Source organism: Chinchilla lanigera, unplaced genomic scaffold, assembly GCF_000276665.1.
Source record: "Chinchilla lanigera isolate Chin_1 unplaced genomic scaffold, ChiLan1.0 scaffold00050, whole genome shotgun sequence".
Lineage (NCBI taxonomy): Eukaryota > Metazoa > Chordata > Mammalia > Rodentia > Chinchillidae > Chinchilla > Chinchilla lanigera.
In genome coordinates this window covers 7,667,475-7,690,957 of record NW_004955451.1, presented here as the reverse complement: position 1 = coordinate 7,690,957, position 23,483 = coordinate 7,667,475, and the positions used below count along the sequence as shown (strand labels likewise).

Here is a 23,483-nt window from a genome sequence, read left to right as displayed (position 1 = left end):
CGGCCCGGCGCGCCACCTCCGCCGGGCGAGAGGAGGAGCCGCGCTCCGAGCGGGAGGAGTCGGGAGCCGGCGGATTTCCTGGGCCCGGCGCGCCAGGGGACCATGGCGTTTGGGAAGGGCCACCGGGACCCCTACGCCACCTCCGTGGGCCACCTCGTAGGTAAGAGGCGCGGGGCGAGACGCCCTCGGAGCGACGGCCCGCGGGCGCCGGGGATCGCGGTGCCCTTCCCGCCGGATCCGTGCGCGGCCAGCGGAGGGGGACGGAGTTGGACCAAGTTGGAGGAAATCGCTTCCCTTCCCCCTGCAGCTTTCCCGAGCTCCCTCTTTCCGCCCGGCCCCGGCCCTGGCCCTCACGTCTGCCCGGGGAGGGACCCACTCTAGAACCCCGCTTCTCAAAATGCCTCTCCCTGCCCCTTCCTTGCGGAGAGAGCAACCGAACAGGTGGGCCGCAGCACGCTGGCGTGGGTGTTTCCGCCTGTGCGGAGAGGCGTGGAAACTTCTGGCCAAGGTTAGGTCCTTTGTCAACCGCGTTGGTTTTACTGTTGTGCCCATTTTACAGATGAGGAAGAAAGCTCAGGGGTGTTAACTGATGTGACTTGTAAGATTCCAAACCACAGTTTTCAGGCAACCTCAGCTGCATCTCTGGGTAAACAAAGAGAATGAAAATGCAAATGTCTGGAGTAGAGGTGCCAAGTGGGGGGTGGTCACAGAGGCCTAGGGAGCAGGGGGCATCGCCCAAACTCGTTTCTCTTGCCTGTGGTGTACTCTGAATTACACAGGTAGAAGGCGGTGAGTAACTCTTACCAGGAGCCCTTTCCTCCCTCTTTTCCCTGGTTCCTCCCCTGGGAACTGGGTGTGGCACCAGTACTCACTAATGCCAGGCAAACTGGGAACTCAGCGGGGTGCTGACATCTAGACAATTGGCAGTTGTAGTAGTAAGGAGGCTCCGAATCACATCGGAGAGATTAGGTCACTGCTCCATTAACAGCTGCGTGAGGCAGAACGTACTACTTAGGAGAACCCGAGTTTCCACATCCTTACAGCAGAAGGAGTAGGGATAAATGCTTTCTTAACTGTCCATCGCCTGGTTGGTTATTAGATACCGGATGTTAGAATACCTTTGTTGGTTGTCCCGTATTAGAAGGAACTGTGAGCATAAACCAGATTCCGGCTGAATTGCCATAGGCAAAAGAATTGCCAGCGGTATGTCTGATTAATTCTTTAATTCTGTAAACATTTACTAACTGCCAACTACATACCTGAAACTGGACCAGGCACCCCCACCAGGCAAAAGTAGGAGATGACTTCAAACCTCGGGGAGCGAACTCACTTGCTTACAGGGACGACAAACACCAAGTGTTGGGATTGACACTGTCCAAAACCTTCACAATACCAGAAGAATGTAAAACACGCAAACCGAGGAAGGGAGAGAGGTGGGCTGTGCTGTGGTGTTGGAAGGCTGACTTGTTTTCAAGGCAGATGAGAAAATCTAGAGGGAAGAGTTAGCAACAGGCACGGAGCATCTGGCAGGTAGAACTGGTGCCTCACAGCACCTGTTGGTCAGCTTTAGCACCCAGTGCCAAATTAGCAGGATAAACTTTGGGATTCCCCCACACCAAGCCCCCTTTTGCCTTACTGTTGGCTAATCTTTTTCATTATTCTGTCTTCATTCCCAAGACTCTATGTTTGTGTGGGCAGGGTCTTCTCCCCCCAACTTTTTTTTGTCTTTTTGAGACAGGGTCTCCCTATGCAGTTTAGACTGGCTGTGAGCTGATTTTGTAGCCCAGGCTGGTCTCAAGCTCACAGAGATCCTCCTGCCTCAGCCTCCCGAGTGCTAGGATTACAGGCGTGCACCACCAGCCTGGCACCACCAGCCTGGCTAAGCCGTTCATTAATGTTGGCTTGAACAGTTTATCTTCCTGAGACCCATTATTGGGTCTTCCCAGTAATACTTTGTAATATTAAAGAGGACATCTGGTGGGGAGGAATATATAATTTTTGTTTGTTTGTTTGTTTGTTTTTCCGGTACTGGAATTGAACTCACGACGTCGCGCTTGCCAGGCAGGCGCTGTGCTGCTGAGCTAAATCCCCAGCCCTATATAATTATTTAATAATAGAGTTCCTGGTATAAGAACCTGCAACTCCTCATGGTGCAGCTTTGGTTAATCTAGGAAACAGAAGAGATCACTTCTGGTTTTCTCACCCTCTTTCAGTGAATAAATTTTAAAAGCAAATACTGGGATCCAGCAACTTCCATTTGAATGCAAGTTCTACCTCCTACTATGTAACCCTGAGTAGTTTCCTTAACCTGTGGTTGTTTTTGTTTCATCAATTCTAACAGTGGGCTCGATGAGATTGCATAAGATAGAGTACTTAGCCCTGTACTGCTCACCTGGTAGGTGGCTGCTCAATAAGCCATACTTCCGTTCTCTGAAAGATGGACAAACGGCGATTTAGCCGGCCTGATCGGGCCCAGTGGCCAGGTGTTGTGTTTGCAGTCTTTATTAATAGGTCACTCATTACTTTTGCAAAAGCAGCTCTTTGAATTTGAGTTCTGATTGATTCCTCAATAGCAGGGAATAGTTCAAGGGGAAAAAAAAAAACCACTTGGCCCTTTAGCATATCACAGTACTTGCTGCTACATCTGAGGCAGATTGTTTCAGAGAGACCAGGCTTTTTTTTTTATTCTGTTGTAGCTCAGGTTGAACACGAGCCTTTTCTTTGCAGAAAAAGCTACATTTGCTGGTGCTCAGACTGAAGACTGGGGTCAGTTCATGCACATCTGCGACATAATTAACACCACCCAGGAGGGGTAAGTCCAGTGTTACCTCCAAGTATTTGTCCCTGAGAAGAAACACGAGACTACGCCATGTTTTCTCCTGCAGACTCTTTGGTTTTCTTGTTAAAAGATTGTTTTCATCATCCCACAGCCATCTGCTACCTCTGGAAGGCGCCAGGTTGATGTGTTAGGGCAGTTCTCTGCTCCAGCATATGGTGTTATCTTTTTTTTTGCCTTTATTTTTTCTTTTTGCCTTTTCTTTAAGAAGTTTCAGATTTTCTTTCTGTGGTGGCTCAAGTTGTTTCTAAAAGATTAAGAGAAAAGAGAGCTAGATTGTTTCCTTCTTTAGGATTTTTCCTGCTCTGATTGCCAACATTTTATGTAACTGAAAAAATATTATCCAGAAGCTAGTTGACTCCTAGTGGTGACTGGTTTTCTGAGCAGTCATCTTTATTAACTTTTTTCCTCCTTCTTACCGGTTTTTTTTTTCTTAATGCTAACTCACTGAAGTTCATGCCATGTTCTTAAGTGATGTGCGATCTTTTGATGTACTTTTTAAATTTCAGAGGATTGAATTTATTTAATAAGTCATTAAGGAGCTGGAGATATAGCTCAGTGGCACAGCGCCTGCCTGGCAAGCGCAAGGTACTGAGTTCGATTCCCAGTACCAAAAAAACAAAGTCATTCAGAAAGTCCTACTAGTTTGACTTTGGAAAACTGCAGGTTAATATAAAGGTTACGCTTCTGTTCTTTTTCTGTACGTATTAAAGCAATAACTGACAGTAAAAGATTTAGTCTAGTTTATATTAATGAAGAAAATATTGCAGTTTAATTATTGATTACATGTCAGTGGAAAGTACTATGGTTAGCACTCTTTTTTCTTGTCCTTTTGAGACAGGATCTTGCTATGCAGTTCAGGGTGGCCTTGAGCTTACTTTGTAGCCCAGGCTGGTCTCGAACTCTCAATGATCCTCCTGCCTCAGCCTCCTGAGTGCTGGGATTACATGTGTGCACCACCGTGCCTGGTCCATGGTTAGCACTGTTAAATATTTGTACTTTTTTCTCTATAATCTTGTTTACTGTGTTTAGATCCTCTCAACCTTTTCACTGATAATTCCAGTTTCTTCATTGATAATACAGAAAAGGCATCTTAGGGTAACCTCTACTTATAGTTCTTTCTCCTGTAGCCTTTCAGAAGCTCACCTTGTAATTCTTCTTATGCTCCCAGGCCTATAGGTTGCCCAGGAAATACTAATAGTCTTTTTTTTTTTTTTTTGGTACCAGGAATCGAACTCAGAGTCTTGCGCTTGCCAGGCAGGCGCTTGTGCCGCTGAGCTACATCCCCGGCCCTGATAGTCTTAATTAAGAGGGTCTCCTTCATTGGTTTGGATTGCACTTGCTGTAAATTGGTTGTATGCATTGATAGAGGTGGGGTGGGCACATTCCGTGGGCAGTGCTTTGTAGGTAACGCTTTTACGTAAATGTGGTTTTTATTTTTTATTTTTTGGTTTTGGTTTTTCTCCGGTACCGGGAACCGAACTCACAACCTTGCGCTTGCCAGGCAGGCGCTTTGCCGTTGAGCTAAATCCTCAGCCCCTTACGTAAATGTTTCTTTGGATTTTCACAAGTGGAAAGTGGTAGCATCCGCTTATGTTCATGGGGGACTTAGGTGGAAAAAGCTAAGTGATCCAGCAGAGATGCTACAGCAGACCCAAGATTTTTGCTCCTTGGCCATTCTTCTTTCCACAAAGCATATTGTTTTTCAGAGAGACTGCTTGCGTGCCGAGATTCGTGATTTCAGTTTATTTATTGCCGTAGGCCAAAAGATGCAGTGAAAGCCTTGAAGAAAAGGATTTCCAAAAACTACAATCATAAAGAAATCCAACTTACCTTGTCAGTAAGTACTTTAACGTTCCAATTAAGACTCCAGAATTTCCCACGCTGTAGTCACATATTTAAAAAATAATAATTCTGAGATAACTTACTAGGTCAGCAAAAGTTATATCCTGTATGAATTAAGACTTCTCATGTATTGAGAAGTACAAAACAGAGTTTAGCTGGTTATAATAGTAGCTTTTACTTTTGGGGAAGAAAAGTGTCCCTGTTTTATCTGGATAGGAAAAAGGAACTGGTGGCTTAAAAGTTGTAGCTACTAAGTGAATCAAGAAATCTGTGTGTGGGCTGGGTAAGCATAATTGAAGATGAGGAGAATTAGAGATGTGGAAAAATGCCTCCCTGTTAGCTTTCTACCTCACCTGAGTATCTGTGTGGAATCTTGAGTTGCTGGTAGCTTATGTCCATCCAAGGTCAGCGACTTGGTATGCCTTACAGAAAGTTCTGTGTTGATGTAAGCAATTCCTCTGTGTGCCATATCATCTGTGATTTGGATGTGGACTCTTTATTTGACATGTTCCCGTTTCCTCTTATTTTTGGCTGTCTGACCTCTTCAGTAACCTTGGAGAGTTGTCCTTTTTACTTTTGTGTGTGTATTAGGAGCCCTGTTTGCTGCCTAATAATAAGTTGTGTGGCTTTCTGATTCCGTCTGAATGCCTTTACTATACTTCTCTTCTTCCAGTCCTGGACTACTCATAGTTATGGCAACAATTGCCAGCACCACCCTGCTCTTAAGAGCTTTGGGAGTGTTTATCAAGAGGGCTATAGGGCAGATATGAGCACAGCTCGCTGTGTCTAGATCCGCAACAGAAAATGCATCACATCTGATGTCCTTGGAAACCAGCTGAATGAGAAGAAATGAATTGACTTCTCATAATGCCATCACTAAGAAAACCTTTCAGATGGGATCTGAAAATAGTTTCAGAGGTGTCTTCCTCCTTCACCCTCCTATGTCTAACTTATAACAGGCACCTCAGGAAGATCACAGAAGGCAGCAAGCCATGGAGAAACGACTAAAGCGCTTCAGTAGAAATACAAAAACACTAGAGCAGTAGCAGAAAGGCTTTACACCTGATTGATGCTGTTGGCATGGGTGGAGATGGTTGTTATTATTTGTTCCATTTCACAGATGGTGAAACTTAAGACTGAGAAGTTAAGTGAATTTTGAGATTAAATGGCTATTAGGTAGCATAGGCAGGATTTGAACCTAATCCTCAGATTTCTAAATCTCATTCCCTTGCCCTATACCAAGTTGTTTCTCAGAATGAATCAAGTCTTTTTAAAAGAACAGGCTACTATGTTTCATCTGCCTGTTGCACTGGTGAAGGCCAGGTACATTAGAGTATCAGGTGTTGACTGAATTAACGATTAAGTGTCCTCACACACACCTCATCCCAATTCCTAGTATCCAGGAAGACTTAAGAGCTAATGAAAAGAAATACAGAGTTAGGCCCAAAAGAAATGTAGATATGCTCTAAAATGAAGTAGATCCAGGGTTTCTTGAAGCTGCAGAAAATGAGGAGAACTGAGCGAGGGAGATAAGGCAAGAAGATGAGTTTGTGTCTATTTCCGCATGGGGTATTGCTCTGCTGTCTTACAGGCGACCCCCTGTCGTGGTTTGCCTCTTTCTGTGTCATGTGCAACCTACAAGATGTTTTTGTGGTTGCATTTCTCCATTTCCCCATCTTCTACCATCGTGGTTGCTTCCATCTAAGCATGGACCAGGGCCTTCCCTGCAGCGTTGGCTTATGACAGAGTATTGTTCCTCTGGCTCTCCGTTTTTCTTTGGGCTCCCTGTCTCCCTGCCGTTGAGCTGGTCCAACCTTGCAAACCTTACTGCTTGCCTCCAGTGCCTGGCTCACCTCACAGCCATAGCTCCTCCTCAGCATTTCCGTACCTAGCTGCTTGCCTCCAGTGCCTGCTCACCTCACAGCCATAGCTCCTCCTCAGCATTTCCGTACCAGTGTCTAAGGGTAAGAGAATCTAAACCCTGTGCTTCACTAGAAATGAGAGTCATGGGTTAAGGGTTAGAATACAACTTCCTCGTTAGAGGCACAGTTCATTCAGATCAGGAGTAACAGCTATTTTCTCTTGCTTTTGATTCTTGACATGTTTGGACAGATTTCCCGATGCTATCTGTATAGCAGACCAGGCACCTTACCTCAGGCTGCTGGTCACATTGCAGAGGTGTACACACAGCCTCACAACTGACTTCGGTGTTCACTTAAGCCCGTCTTAAATTACGAGGGAAATTAGTTATAGAAGGAATCACCCAATGTCTGTCAAAGGCAATTACACGTTTACCAATAAACTCTTTAAAAAACAATTCCCATAAGTGACATTTCCATCTTACTACTACGAAGTGATGAGAGTGTGTCACAGTCAATTATGAATGTTCTTTGTATTATCTGTCATTTTGGGTCCTCCATGGACTTGTTAGCCTTGATTAGCTCTTTGATGGAATCTGACTGTACTGTGATTTCCTACCATCAGTGGATGGGGCAGTTTTATCAAGAAGTCTGGAGTTGGTTTTTATTTTCTGTGGGAGGGTCCTTGAGCATGTTAGGCAAGCAATCTGCTTCTATTACTGGGCTATAGACACTCCCAGGCCAAGAAGTTAGTAGTTTTCTTTTTTAAAAAAACCTTGCTACGGTGCTGGGGATTTAGCTCAGCGGCACAGCGCCTGCCTGGCAAGCACAAGGTCGTGAATTCGATTCCCAGTACTGGAAAAAAAATAAATAAAAAAACATTGCTACTAGGCTTTGTTACTCTGAGGTAGACTGTCCTTTTCTTGAATGAGTCATTGTGTTATATCTTGGCAAGATACTACTGTCATTGTTGCATGTCCAGCGATGAGACAGGTTTCTGAGAACCTGAATTATTAGGCCTTTGTGGAACACCCACTAAGTGGTGAGCTATAGTTGTTCCCAAGATGTTGGGCTGGGGATATAGCTCAGAGGCTCAAGTCCCTGACTAGCAAGCTCAAGGTCATGAGTTTAAGTCCCAGTACCAAAAAAATAAAAAAGAATAAACACCAAGATGTGTGAAATGTTGGTGCAGTTATAGAGAATAAGGAAAACCGAGCTCTCTCCTAGGAGTGTTCTAGTAGAGTAAGGGTAGCCATGCTTTGGTATGGTCAGCATGGGTGGTCTCTGCACCGTCATCAGCTCTTATAGCCCCAAATCTTGGTGATTGTCACTGTGTGTGTTGGTCAGCTTTTCATCACCGGGATCAGATGCCTGAGAACAAGGGAGGAAAAGTTGGTGTGTAATTTTTCCAGTTTGGTTTTATTACTGCTCACAGGGGCTAGGGGTTCAGTACTAGAGACGTAATAGAGGAGGTGATGTAGAAGTAATCAATCCTGACATGCCGGATTCCACTGGGTAAACACAAAAGGCATGATTGCTGATCTCCAGATGTTAACCTTCTCAGAGCTCCATGTTGACTGTTTGATTTTGTGCATGGATCTACTGGGAATGTTACCCATTATCATAAAATATTAGTGCTCCAAAAATTCAACGTGTGCTACAGTTAGCAAGAAATTCACCATTCCATTTATTTCACTGTAAAAGAAAGTAGGGCCAGGGATGTAGCTCAGTTGCACAGCACCTGCCGGGCAAGTGTGAGGTCCTGAGTTTGATTCCTGGTACCAAGAAGCCAGGTATCTTGCTTAACCTGCACAAACAATTGTCTGAAGTATTTCTGTTTTGTTTTGTTTTGTTTTTGTCTTTTTGAGACAGGGTCTCACTGTGCAGTTCAGGCTGCCCTTAAGCTCATTTTGTAGCTCAGGCTGATCTTGAACTTGAAATGATCCTCCTGCCTCGGTCCCCCAAGTGCTGGGTTTACAGCCGTGCGCCACCATGCCCAGCATATAGCTGAAGTATTTCTGCAAACTCAAACTGAACTACAGACACCTGTCCTTTCAGCACTTCACCAGTTTTTTTGTTTTGTTTTGTTTTTCTCCGGTACTGGGAGTCGAACTCACGACCTTGTGCTTGCCAGGCAGGCGCTGTGCTGCTGAGCTAAATCCCCAGCCCCCAGCACTTCACCAGTTAGAAACTGATTATTTAATAATACTCGGACAAGCTCCTGTCATTTGTTGTTCGCCCATTCAGCTTTGTCTACCCAGCTTGTATTGATACAGATCCATCTGTATTTTGGATTCTGCATTTATTTTCCTTCACTTTAAAGCATTGTCCCGTGTTTCATGTAGCTGTATGTCCTCAGCTTCTGTATTTTCTGATTGCTTTTTTGGTCACCTCACTGTAAAACTGTCACTTTCATACCTGTTGCTGCTTTTTGTATTGCCATTAAAGTGACACTTTAGATACAGGGCATGGTGTAAAGACAAGGCATATGTTTTGCAGAGATGTTGATACCTGTCCTGGTCAGGCTGTGGTTTCCGGGACTTCTAACTCAAGGTGCTGGCGTGGAAACTAGAAGGTCCCTTCTAGAAATCTATTTTCAGCTGTAGTTCTTCCACACCAGCTCACACTTTCTCTGTTTCTGTTTGCCGCTCTCCTTACCTAAGTTATGTTTTTTTTTTTTTGTCTTTTTTTGAGACAGGGTCTCGGTATGCAGTTCCGGCTGGCCTTGAGCTCACTTTGTAGCCCAGGCTGGTCTTGAACTTACAACTATCCTTCTGCCTCAGCCTCTGGAGTGCTGGGATTACAGGTGTGTGCCTTCATGCCCAGCCCTAAATTGTGTTCACCTTGTCCTTTGCCTTCCTTGAGTTTCTCCAGCGTATGTAATAGGTGAGGCCAGTGCCCTAGTGATTTCTCCTCCGTACTCACCCCAGGTGGCGTTGATGACTTACTGGTGGCCCTTAACTCTCTTAAGGTGTAGCCATGCATGTACAGTTCCCTGCAAAACATCTCCTTGAACGACCTGCTTTATACTCAAAATATCTCAATTTCCACCAGTCCTTTTTATGCCTGACATTTCCAGTCATACTGCTCCCTCCACTTCCAGGCTCCCGAGGAAGATACCCTCCGTCTCATGTCCAGAGTGAAGGTCACTTAATTCCCAACCCCCTTCCTTCTTTGACATTAACCATTCCATGCTCTCCCTGCGTACTTTTCTCTTGACTTTCCCTCTCGTGGGTCTATGCTGTCGTAGTTTAGACATTTTCTGCGTCACACCCCTGTGAGCTCTTCCTCCTCTTCTTGGTGTTTTGCTTTCCAGTTCCCTTTGTAGAGCGCTGCCTGAGGACCTTTCCACAATGTTACTTTGCATGCCTGAACCTTGTCCTTGAGCTCCAGGTAGAGGAGTGATGGTAACAAACTGACAGAAACCCCTTAGGGGCCTTCTTAGTACCTTCAGGGCAACGTCTGAATTCATTTTACCAGCCCACAGATTTTTGTGCTGTCTGGAAGATGTCCTGATAGGCTTTAGGCACCCTATTTCCCTAATGTCCCCCACCCCAGTTTGCCTTTATTAAGAAGCTATTGCCAGAGACAAACCAGAATATTGCTCTTCCCCCTCATAACTCAACCATGCCGCTACCTTTATCTTTTTCTCATGCCGTTTGTGTTAGCCGTGTTTCCATTATTGAAACAAATACCCGAGATACGTTATAAGGAGAAAGGTTTCTTTTGGCTCATGGTTTCTGAGGTGTCAGTCCATGGTTGGTTGGCCCCATTGCTTTTAGGCTTGTGATGAGATAGCACATCATGGCAGAAGCATGTAACAGAGCAAAACTCTTTGCCTCATGGGTAAAAAGTGAAAAAGAGAGAGAAAGAGACCATGGTTCCACAGTCCCCTTTGAGAATACACTCATAACCTAAAACATCTCACTAGGCTGTACATCTTAAGCGATCCTTCCCCCTTCCCAATAGCACCAAGTTCGTGTTTTAACCTTTAATACATAGATGTTTGGGAGATATTCCGGATCCACACTGTAGAAATGTTTATCTGTCTGTAAGATGGCTATGTACTCATTTTACTTTTCTTAGCCATTTTTCCAAGTCCAGCGTAGGACTAGATTTTTCCAAAAGTCTTGTAAGATCATCTGTCCCTAAATAATAACACTTGCATGTGAAGGTGGTATAGCTAGGCTGACTGTGCATTTTATCATCCAAACCGGGACATTTTTGAGAACAAAAGTGTTTGTTGCCATTAATAAGCACAGGGCAGCAGGAACCCACTAGACCTACCCTGATTGAGCTGGTACAAGTGTCACCCTGACTGTCACCCATATGATTTGTTTGCGTTTCCCATTTAGCCATGGCATTTACCACCTTGCACTGCTAGCGGCACTCTTATAGTTGTGCCCTTTCTCTCCGTCAAGTCTAGTCTACAAGCCAGTGGTGGTGAGCCTGTTGTAGCACAGAATGCTGTTTTTGTCACTGATTGCTCTGATCCGGTCGCCCTCACTGCTCTAGGCAGTTACACTAGAACTTCACATTTGCCATGTATTTTAATGGAAAGTAAATAATGCCTGTCAATTAGATTGCTGATAAGAGTTATTACTTAGCACATTTTGTCTTCTATTTAAGAGGTGGCTATGCCAGAGAAATGTAAAGTTTGTTTTTCTCTCTCATTTAGCTTATTGATATGTGCATGCAGAACTGCGGGCCAAGCTTCCAGGCTCTGATTGTGAAGAAGGAATTCGTTAAAGATAGTCTAGTTAAGCTGCTGAACCCCAGATACACCTTGCCATTAGACATTCAAAATAGAATCTTGAATTTCATTAAGGTAAGTCCGTCGTATGCTTTATGGGATGATAAATTTCTAAGATGGGGAATTGAATGACATGCCTGCTGATGGTTCTGGTGATCCTTTACACAGCCATAAAACATTTTTGCTGTTCTGGTTTCTGTGGACTAAGACTTTCTCGGCATTGTGTAGTACTTTTACTGAAGAATTTGTAGTCATTTCCCTACTTGCCTGTCCGTTTCTATTTTATCCTTGTCAAGTAGGCAAGATAGTGATGTGTGTGTTTATTTTGCAGATACGGAGACTATGTCCTGGAGTAGATAACTGACTAGTTCAAGGTTACTTAGCAAAAGAGCTACTGATACTATTTTAGAATCTCTTAATATTGGATTCAGGACAGCAAAAGATGAGTGATAGTATCTCTCCCAGGGTTTTGTCAAGATATTAAAGCATGGCAGTCTCTTGATGTCAAATATTTTATACTATTCTAGCCTTTGTGCATAACCTTCAAAAATTAACTTTCTCTGAATAACACATAGTTGTTAACTTTCTCATTTACCATTATAAGCTTAAGAATTGTTCTGTTTTTGCTGTTGTTTTGACTCTGGAACTTTCTGTCTCTTGAGCTCAGACGTGGTCACAAGGTTTCCCGGGAGGGGTGGATGTAAGTGAAGTGAAGGAAGTGTACCTTGACCTGCTTAAGAAGGGTGTTCAGTTTCCTCCCTCGGGTGCAGAAGCTGAAGAAGCAGCAAGACAGGAGGTAGGAGGCTTTCTTCTTTGCCCCATGGAGAAAAAGATAAGATAATTATGTTACTCGCATCTGTTCTTATTGCAAGGGACAACCCTAGCTCATGCAGTTTAAAGAGATGAATATATTAGAAGAATATGACCATATCTCATCAAGTAACCAAGGCTTACGACCTAGCTACTCAGATGTGATCCTCTAAACTAAGTCAGACTCTTCCTTTATATAAGATTCCTAGGTATTTTGTCTGCATATTAGTGTTGAGAAACCCTAACAGAGGGCCTCTAGCATTGGCTGGTCGCTCAAGGCTGCACATGAGGCAGTTACTGAGGGAGAAAGGTGTCCATGGTACATTGGCAAACCTATGGCATGTGTGTTATTGGTTTTTCTTTTAAGACAAAGGATGTTAAGGGATGAATTGTTTTTTCTAAACTCAAACCTCAGTATTCAGGCGTAATTGCAGTGTTGGCACTTTGCAGTAAATAAGTGGGTTTTGCATTGCGGTTTGGGAACTAATCTCTAAAAGGTTCACCATCTTAAAAAGACTGGACAAGAACTGAATTTCCACTTTTTTTTTTTAAACAACCCAAAGGGGGCAGCAGTAATCTCATTTGTCAGCTCGTCAGGCAGGCCCTTGGTAAAAATCAAGAGCACTTTATTGAGTTGTAGTTCAGGTAGGAAACCACAATGCAGCCCCATTTTATTGAATACGTGCTCTGTTCTGGGCACGTCATTGGCTTAGCACTCTTTTAAAAATTCTGGGTAGGCTGTACGTTTGATGATTGACTCTGAGCTAACAGCTCATACTCGAGACTTTGGTTGGGAGTGTATGCGTCATCTGAATGGAAAAACTGGGCTCGAGATGGCTGTGTTCACTCACTTCATAGTATCTCCGTATTTCAATTGGATAGACTCCGCGGATCTCATCGAGTCCTCCAACCTCTGTCCCGACGGCACCAGCTCTTTCTCCTGTAATTACTCCCAAGAATACAACTATTACGCTGGTCCCAGAACAGGTAACAACAGTGACAACTGTATTTATTGATGTCTTCCTCTAAGCATTATGTATATAATTTGTTTTTCCTTTTTAATAACATCATGGGGTATAGGTACATTGTTATCCTTATTGTAGAGTGGAGAAAACCGCAGCTTAGATTGTATGACTTACCATGGTTCATTTCTAAGCAGAAGTCACCCAGGAAGTTCTCTCTGATTGCAGAGCTGACATTTTGGAGAACGGTTGTTGGCTAGTAGAGTTCAGGGTTTTATGGTGCCTTGGCTCTGGACTGGTTCTGTGTGTACCAGCTGATTCCTGTTGGTGCTGGTAAGACTATCCATGTATCATTTGAGAGCGCTCAGTAGATGATGGCTTACTACTTGTATTAATTGTGCCCAGTGAAATGCCTTTGCTTCTTTGTTTCTAACTATTTATCAGAGATCCAGATAAGCAATTATATGAAGCTTATTGGGGTTGTTTGGTTTTTGTTTTTTGGGTGCCGGGAATCAAACTCAGTACCTTGTGCTTGCCGAGCAAGCCCTGTACCACTGAGCTGTGTCCTTGGCCCCAGAAGCTTGTCTTGGTATAAAGGAGCTATCACTGAAGCCTTTGTCTTTGTATTATTCAATGTCTCCTAAATAAACATCCATGTGATTAATTCCTCCTAGAATTTAATCCAGGAAGAAGAACACGTTTCTCTTTCTGTCTGTCTTCCTGTAATACCATGAGAATGCGAATGTATTAGTCACTTTTCGATCACTGGGACAAAATATCCAATCCCCTCAATTTGAAAGTGGAGAGGTTTATTTTGGCTTACTGTGTCAGAGAGTATAGGCTGTGGTTGGCTAGCTCCAGCAGGAATCGCATGAGAGAAGGACATGGCAAAGGAAAGCTTCTCAAGTGGCAGCCAGGAAGCTCAGAGACAAGGGAGGAGCCAGGAACAAGAATACACCCTTCCAGGTCACACCCTCAGTGACTCATCCCTGCTAGGGAGACCCTACCTTCTCACAGCACATTTGGCTGCGTATTAATCCCCCGATGAGTATAGCACCCCCACCTAATAATCATCCTGTAAAAGCCCCATCTTTGAACACAGGAGACTTTGGGGGGAGCATTTTAGATCTAAAAACAATATCTAACAATCTTTTTTATTTTTTTTCCCCTTTTCCAGTTGATTACCAAGATTAGGGGCTGGGGATTTAGCTCGGCGGCAAAGCGCCTGCCTGGCAAGCGCAAGGTTGTGAGTTCGGTTCCCGGTACCGGAGAAACCCCCCCCCCCAAAAAAAAAGAAAAACCAAGATTACCCTTGCCATTTGGCCCTAGGTTTTAGTACTTTCTCCTGCTAGCTACCTACTCCTTCCTCCCCTCTTCCTGTTGGTTCTAGTATTTCTATTTCCTTAATGTTCAGCTTTCTCAGAGCATGTTATTTTTGGGTTTACAAAGAGATCTCAAGTACATTTATTTAGAAGGTGACAGTATAATTTGTAAAATAATAATTATATATCTGTATATGTATCTATATTTGTATGAACTTAAATATGCTTGAAAATACCAAATTTCTTTTTTTGGCTTTTTTTTCGGTACCAGGAATCGAACTCACGACCTTGCGCTTGCCAGGCAGGCGCTTTGCCGCTGAGCTAAATCCCCAGCCCGAAAATACGAAATTTCGCAAAAGCATTTCCTCTTCCAGCATATGTCCCATGAACAGAACAGAAGTGTTAGGCCTTTTTACCTGTCACACTTACTGACTATGGCTGTTGCTCTCCACAGATTGGAAAACTGCACAGCGAACTGGATATGGTGAAAATGAATGTGAGGGTGATGTCTGCCATACTGGTGGAGAACACTCCCGGGTCTGAGAACTCTGATGACTTAGAGCTGCTACAGGTACAGTATGACCTGGGCAAGGAAAGTGTCTCCCTGCAGGTCATTCTTGGAACGTTGAGCTCTGGAGAGGGAAGGCTCTCTAGTATGGTGTGGTCCACCCCTTTCCATCCTGATCTTGTTTGATTTCTAAACTTGACAAAAACATCCAAGGATGATTTTTTTCAGAAATGCAGTAGTAACTTGGATATGATCCTTACCTACTTGCAAAAACTAGTTCATTATAATTTATACTCTTGGTCATCTGGAATCTAGTCTGTCCTTGTTTTAAACATGTAAAAATTGCCTTTACATCCATCAAGTTGATAAATTTGAGTGACTCTAATGTAGTAGGGGCGTAGAAGTAAAGAGGCTGTCCTAGTCTTTAAGAACTTCCGTTTAACAAACAAGATTGTTTTGTAAACCACATGGTAAGTATCGCAGAGGCTATAATATAAAATTTGTCAAATATGTGATGGGATCTTGAGTAGAGACAAGGAGAAAGGTGAGGATTCTAAGACAGGTTCAGTTGCAAATAATACTCAGCCTGTGAAACACAGGTTCGCTGGCTGTGGGAGTTCAGGAATCCGAAGTAATCCATGAACAGGGGGCTGGGGATTTAGCTCAGCGGCACAGCACCTGCCTGGCAAGCGCAAGGTCATGAGTTCGATTCCTGGTACCAGAAGAAAAAACAAAAAAATGAAAAACAAGCAAAAAAAAATAAAAACCAAACGATGAGCAGTTGGATGGCCCTGACAAACCTCCTCCTATGTCTTCTATACGTTCATATACTTTATTTTTTCCCTCTGCTGGACTGTTTATCTCATTATCAATTTTAAATCTCAACACTTAACTAGTTTTAGCTAGGCATTGTGGCACACTCCTACTTAGTCCCAGCACTCAGGAAGCGCAAACAGGATGATTGCTTGAGCCCAGGGATTTGAGATCAGCCTGGGCAGCATATCAAGACCCTGTGTTAAAACAAAATATGGTGCATGCCTGTAATCCCAGCACTCGGGAGGCTGAGGCAGGAGGATTGTTATGAGTTTGAGGCCAGCCTGGGCTACAAAGTGAACTCAAGGCCAGCCTGAGCTGCATAATGAGACCTTGTCTCAAAAAGACAAAAAAAGAAAAACAAAATAACAAAATACTTAATTTTATTTAATATTTACTAATTTCAGAAGCAGCTAGAAAAAAACTCAGCTTCTAAGGATTTTTTCCCAAAGAGGTTAAGAACATTGCCTTATTTTTACTTCTCTCAAATTCCCATCCCCCAGGTCTCATGTTGGTTTCATTTATCTATTTATTTATTTTTGATTCATTCTGTTGTTAGTAAATACCATTTTTCTTACTCATTTTGGGGACAAAAAAACTGAGAAACTTTCTTCAACAGTGCTTATTATATATCAGTGCTGTATCCGCGAATCATTTGTTATCCTTGCTAAAGTTTATCTATCTACTGATAGCAAACTTTGGATGTTTGCATGTCCCAAGACGTCTTTTTTGTTGCCATGTTAAATGGCAGTTAGTTTAGCTACATAGAATTTTAGGTACCGGGCCAGAGATACAGCTCAATGGCACAGCACCTGCCTGGCAAGTGTGACACTGTGAGTTTGATTCTCAGTACCAAAAAAAAAAAAAGAATTTTAGGTAAAAAATTCTTCACTTTAAGTCCTTTGAAGGTAATGCTGCATTGTTCTCTTATACCCTGTGATACTGATGGGAACTATGCTGGTATCTTGACTCTTTGGTTGTTTTTTTTTGTGTGTGTGTTTCTGAGACAGGGTCTTGCTGTGCAGTTCATGCTGGTCTTAAATTCACTTTGTAGCCCAGGCTGGTCTCAAATTTGCAACGATCCTCCTGCCTCAGCTTCCCGAGTGCTGGGATTCTAGGTGTGCGCCATCACACCTGGCAGACTATGGTTCTATTCCGATTCTCTTGTTTTATAATCTATTATTTTTTTTTCTGTTTCCATTTTGTGATTTCTCTTTACCTGAGTATTTTTGAAGGTTCACTGTACCATGTTGGAAGTGATGTGTGCATGCATGTGTGCTTAGCTTACTTACCGTACTTGGTAGTTCCTAGATCTTTTTGCCTATCAACTTGCATATATTTTTAATTCTAGGAATTATTCAGATCTTTCTGCAAATATTGCTTCTTTTCTCTGGCTTCCAGTTAGAGTTGCCTCTTACCATTTCTTCTGTACTTTTCATATCTTCCTTTGCTTGTGTTGTAGTCCTGGGAAAAATTCTGTAGTCGGTACATTGTTTCTTTAAAACTCACGCATCAGATTGGCTAGCCAGTGTTCCCATAAATGTTTTATTTCAGCAGTTACATATATTTTTCAAAAATATACTTGGATTTTTATAAGAGTTTTTTTTTTTTTAAGGTTGTACCTTTTCTGTCTACGTTTCTAAGGTGATAATTGTTTTTGAAGTTGCTTTTTCTATTTCCTTACAAAGTCTTCATCACACATTCTTTTGTGTGTTACCTCTTTTGAGTCCTCAGCTGTCTGGCTGGATTGCTGATGGTGAGCTCATTTTTGTGGGACATTCTTTGCCAGGTCATCTGCATTTTCTGCTGAGCCAGCTCGCCCGTGCTGAGGAGAGGCTGTGCTTGCTATAGTCTGGGCTTGGTGCTGTTTTCTGAGTAAGGAGTACCAGCCTGGGGCGATGCTGGGTGGGATCCATTAATAGCTGGTCTGTTGGGTTACAGGCTTCCTGTCTTTTTTTCCTGGATGCTGCCGTTGTGCTTTTCTCTTACTTAGAAGGTAGCAGAAGGTAACTTACAGACCAAATTTGTCCTGTTTTCTTGCTACTCATGGGCTCCGAAGGGTTAGTTGTGTTTCTTTGTTTTTTGTTTTTTTCTGAGACAAGATCTCACTATGTAACCCAGGCTGGCCTTGAACTGGCAAGGATCCCCCACCTCATCCTCCCTGCTGAGTGCTAGGATTATACGCATGCCCCACTATGCCCTATGATGGGTTAGTTTTAGGTACTAATTAAAACAAAAAGCAAAATCCTCAAAACTATTTCTCCAACTATTATCTATGCAAATCAATAACCAGAGAGCCCTGGGATCTCAGCTACACCTTTTAAGGAGCTCCTTACCACCTCCCACCTCACTGTGAATGGAGTAAGCTTGTGGCATTTCTTAGATATGTAGGGATAAGAGGTCGTGTAAAGTTCCAGACAGGTAAGATCTGATCTTCATAGGTTAGGGAAGACTTTCGTGCTGTGCCCGAAAGGGGGCTGGCTGGGCAGGCGGGCTAAGGGGAGCCAATGAAAGCGCTGTAAGCTAAAGAGCTGCTTTTTAACCGGATCAGATTTTAGCAGGATCCTCCTGACATCATTTTGATGATAAAGCCTGGGGAAGTGAGATATAGGAGTCTTGATTTGATGCTGTGTTCTATGGGTAGAAAATGGTATCTGTGGTCCAGGAGATTTGCAAAGCCAGTTGCTTATTTTATCTCTCTTCTTGGCTGTTTGTAAAGCTCACTGTTTTAGTAAGGCCCTAAGTGCTTTTGTTTAACCCAGCATTTCCAAACCTACTTGAGCAAAGGATCCCCACTTGCTAAGGGTCTGCTGGCATTCTATAGAACATGATAGTAGACTACCTTGAGCAACGGATCAGTATTTTCAATCATTGTTTTTATATGTATATATTATTTTTAGAATGAGGAGCATTATATTCTTTTGCTACACATTGTCAGAGTTCTTGCCTTTAGGGGAGTCACTTTGCATCTTTGGATTTCGTTTCTATCTGTATAAAGTGAAAAGCTTAGATGATATTTAGTAAACAAAAAAATGAAGCACATGATATATTAAAAGAAAAATTAAAAGTCCATATGTAGTAATCCTTTTTTAAAAAAAACCCATTAGAGCCTTTTCTTATTTTTATATTTATTTATTTATTTAGTCTTTTTCAGATGGTCTCGCTGTGCAGTTCAGGCTGGCCTTGAGCTCACTTTGTAGCCCAGGCTGGTCTCTAACTCGCAAAGATCCTCCTGCCTCAGCCTGCTGAGTGCTGGAATTACAGGCATGCGCCACCACTCCTAAGAGTCTTTTATACTTAGAAACTTTGTGACTTGTGATGCTAACAAGTATGTTGAACTAAAATGTAAAAGTTAAATGTCAGAATTAAAGGGTGGATGGCAGATAGTATTTTTCAAACACAGCTACAGCAATATTTCTAGTTTGACATGGTCTCCGCAGGCCATTCAGAACTGTAAAATGAAATGATTTATGACTTCTCTCTCATGTTCTCATCCATCTGTAGCCAACAGTCCTTCAGTAAAAATACACACTGAAACGTTCATTTAAGCATGTGAATCCAGTTTCACATTTTATCCCAGCAAGGCTGAAATGCCCGTTGGTCTCCGTGTCTTTGAGTTCAGATGTTTAGCTTAATTTTGTGAGTTAACAATGCTAATTTGTTGGTTTTTGTTTGAACGCCAGAGCTCAGGCCTGGGTATTGCCTTGACTAGTAAAGAGACTTAGATTATAATTCAACACTAGAATACTGCTTATGTCCAAGTCAAGCTGAATGGCTTCTGGCATTGGCTCAAGTGGTCTATGGGGACTATTGAATGTGTGACTTTATTTTACTACTTATGATTTTTGTGTTAGTAACGCATACAAATCTGGTGTGGGGGCCGCTCGTCTTAACTGCATTTTCTTAGGTTACAGTTTTAAAATCTAAATGCCAGGACTGAGCTAAAATACTGTGATGAAATCTTCTATGTAGAGAAAGGACAGGGAGCCTATCTGATCTTAAAATCTAAAAATGAAACCAGAAAAGATAGACCATGGAGAAACAAAGTGATTCACTGGTTACTTTTCCAAATGTGTTCTCACACTTGTCTGAACTGCTAGGGTCAGTAGAAGTAGAATCCCTGTGATGGGCAGGCTCCCTAGCTGGCCTCCCTCACGGATCTACAGCTGCTTCTGGGGCTTCAGCAGGAGCTTAAGCGGTCATCAGGAAGTGGGCAGCCAGGTAGAAGACAGAGCCTTAGAAGACAGTTAGTAAATAAAAAAATTAAACACATGATAGATTAAAAGAAAAATTAATCACTGAAGTCCATATATAGTAATCCTTAAGAAAAAAGCAACCAGGCCTGGTGGCGCACGCCTGTAATCCCAGCACTTAGGAGGTTGAGGCAGGAGGATCGTTGCAAATTCGAGACCAGCCTGGGCTACAAAGTGAGCTCAAGGCCAGCCTGAACTGCATAGTGAGACCCTGCCTCAAAAAGACAAAAAAAAAAAAAAACAAAAAAAACAACAACAACCCCGTAAGAGTCCTTTATAGGTAGAAATTTTGTGACTTGTGATGCTAACAAGTTAAACTAAAATTTAAAATTTAAATGGCAGAATTAAAGCAGTGATGATATTGGTAGAAGGAGTGGACAAATTAAGTATCCAGATCTCATTCTCCCTGGTTCCTCCTATGTCGGAACAGCTGGCCCAGTTAGTTGACGTTAGAAATCACAGGCCAGGAAGCCTAGTGGTGTGGTCCCTACACACCAGCTCGAGGGCCAACCAGGGTAGAAAGTGTGGACAGTGGATCTGGAGAGCAAAGAGAAGGTGACCAGCACATAGAAAACCCTCTACCCAAATATTATTTGCCTCTCCTAGCAACCACAGTCTTATCATACTGTTTCGTTAGCATTAAAATCAGCATGTGTGTTTGAACCCTCTTCTTGTCTTACCTGTTTGTGCCTACTGTCTGTGTGTTTGGTTTTTTGTAGTTTTTTTTGTCTCTTTAAGACAGGGTCTCGCTATGCAGTTCAGGCTGGCCTTGAGCTCACTTTGTAATCCAGGCTGGTCTCTAACTCACAATGATCCTCCTGCCTCAGCCTCCCGGAGTGGTGGGATTACAGGTGTGCACCACCACACCTGGTTTTTAGGTCTGTGTTTTTGAGCCCATGCCCTGTTTCCTTCTATTTGAAATCTAATGTATTATTTTCTTAGAATCCTTTCCCTGTTCTTGTAGTCCATGTTGGCTATTAATTTTCTTAGAATCCTTTCCCTGTTCTTGCAGTCCCTATTGGCCATTAAAGCCTAAAACACTACTGATTCTCAGCGCTCCTATACTCTGTTAGACAATTAGGCAGCGGAACTACTTAAGGCTGTGCTGCCTGTGGACTTTGAATTTGACTGGGTGGAGACTGGATTTCTTCAGCTGAAGTGGGCGGGAAGGATTCTGAGGTTACAGCAGGTTGAGGGTGATGAGTTCAAGGCGTCTGCTGTAGCCACAGGAATGACGACTTGCAGCATGTGTTTATTTGCGATCTTGGCATTGTGCACTGGGTCTCCAGCACCTTCCTCTAACCTCCAATAACTGACTTTCTTGGGAACCTGCCACTTTAGTCTTTCTTTTCTTATGTTTTGCCTGGCCGCTGTAGGACAATGAAAGCAGAGACTATTCTAGCCTTGTGTAGAATAAAGGGAGCTCAAATTTTGCATGTATAATTAGAAAAATCCTTACTCTAGCTTATTAGAGAAATATAAAATCATGAGAATTGAAAGTTAGATCCTGTTGGGGGTAATTCGTAAACTAGTTGAGGAAAAAAAAAAAGGAAAGTGAAGTGATCATTTCCTGACCACTCTTACTGTCTTTATTGTTCAGGAACGTGTAAGCTTCTGTTACCAGGGTTGTAAGGTACTATGGGGTCTTTGGTTTGTCTTTTGTTTTGGTTTGGTTTTTTCCGGTACCGGGAATCGAACTCACAGCCTTGTGCTTGCCAGGCAGGCTCTGTGCCGCTGAGCTAAATCCTCAGCCCACTATGGGGTCTTTCTAGAGATTCTTTCTAGGTTCTTGTTGTCCTGAACAGAAACTTGCTAAAGCCATGTGATATGCGTATCAAGGTTTTACATTTATTGAGGGTAGGGAAAGAAATACTGTATGCTCTGCAGAGTGAATGTCAGCCAGTTAAATTAAGAAAAGAAGTGCACTGCAGGGTGAGAGTGGGCCAACAGAGAAAGAGCACGGGGGCAGCAAGGTAAAGGCTGGAGGTCCTTTGTGTTTCCCTGTTCCTGGGGTGACATCAGATCTAGGCTGTCCCATCAAAACCAGGCTTGATCTCATGCCAGAAGAATTGAAGATAGTGTTTTCTGATTGGTCCCTAGTGTAGCCCTTGGGAACTGTTTTTCTGGGCATGTATCCTGGATCCTCTGTGACTGACAGGCCACGCCCACTTGCCCAGCTGGCTGGCCTTGCCCTTATCTCCTGCCTCTGTCCCAAGAATAGAAGGGACTTTGAATGTCTTGGAGCCCACCCTCCCTCCTTTACAAATGAGGCTGCATATTCCGAAATATTTCCCCACATGGCAGCAAGTATTGGAGCTGGAATGAGAGTTTTGCTATCCTAAGCTTATGTTCTGCTCACGCCGCCAACGTTTCTCATTGCAAACCCAGGGCTGGCCTTCTAGTTTCCGAGTCTACCCTGTTGTTTTTCCCTCAGGGTATAAATTAGCTCTTGAGCTAGTTTAGAAGCAATTTGACAGCAGTAACCAAGGCCTGTCCTTTTAAATCCTTCATGGGTATTTCATACTATTATGCATATTTACAGTCTATGCTTGGCACACTGAGTTTATTAAAGGTTTGTTGAGTTAAATCGATTGATCCTTTTTATCTGTAAGAATTAATGACAGGGCAAAAGAAGTTACTTAAGACAAAAAGATTTGCTGGAGAGAAAGGCATGAGGGAAATAAAATGTTAACGGTATTTAGTGGGGAGAAAAAAGGAGTCACAGAATGGTTCTAGTAAGGTAATGATCTGGAGATTTACGTTGATAATTCATCATTCAGCAGTGGCAGGTACAGGGAGGAAGACATTATAAGCAAAAGCTGATCAATGCTTGGTTTTAGGGTTGGGCAGGAGATAGTTTTTATTTTGAGAAGATAGAAACATTCTCTGGGTCCCCTGCAGTCCGGGAGGGGAGAACTAGAAGAGAAGAAATAAGTTATAGTCCTTAAATAAGGTATAGTTCCTATTACCTAATAGGAATATTGTCATACAGATACGATTTCATAGGAGTGTATTTCCCGCCCATGCTTTTCCAAGGGGCATGCTCAGCTATTTTTGTTTCGAATGCACTGCCTGATACTAGTGAACGTGGAATGACTGCCGTTCACGGTTACGGTGCAGTGGGATCTCTCCACTGAATTCCCCAGCATTTTGTGGAGAATAATACCCATCTGGATGTCACGAGAGGAAGCTCTTAATGAGCTCCTCTTTGTTTTGCTAGAAAGCCTTTTGAATTGATTGGTAAATGTACTCGCATGCAGGAGCCCGCCTTTGCCTAAAGGGAGGCAGCTCCAGGGCTCTGTGACGGACGCATGCACTAGCAGTTGTCACTGAGTTTTGACTTGTTCCCCGCCGCCTCTCAGGGCTCCCCACATCCACAGCCTCGCAGGTGCCTGCCGTGGGAAACTCTGACCCATCCTTTCCTCCCCTGGTGCTTGATGTGAGCTGTTTCCAGGTGGCGTGGTCCTCCTCTGAGACAGACATCAATTGCGGAGATCAGAGTGGGCTGGCTTTTGAAGAGGG

At 43.2% G+C, this 23,483-nt stretch overlaps 1 protein-coding gene across 1 annotated transcript in view; it reads left to right on the top strand.

The window, feature by feature from the left end:
• Positions 1-23,483, top strand: part of Tom1l1 (target of myb1 like 1 membrane trafficking protein) — a gene marked incomplete at its 5' end in the record, with an annotated part of 48,279 nt that continues 24,796 nt past the window's right edge. The window contains 7 exon segments of the mRNA XM_013519382.1: positions 1-160; positions 2,728-2,812; positions 4,598-4,676; positions 11,219-11,368; positions 11,961-12,089; positions 12,986-13,090; positions 14,842-14,958. Of these exon segments, the coding sequence (XP_013374836.1) occupies positions 103-160; positions 2,728-2,812; positions 4,598-4,676; positions 11,219-11,368; positions 11,961-12,089; positions 12,986-13,090; positions 14,842-14,958 (723 nt within the window).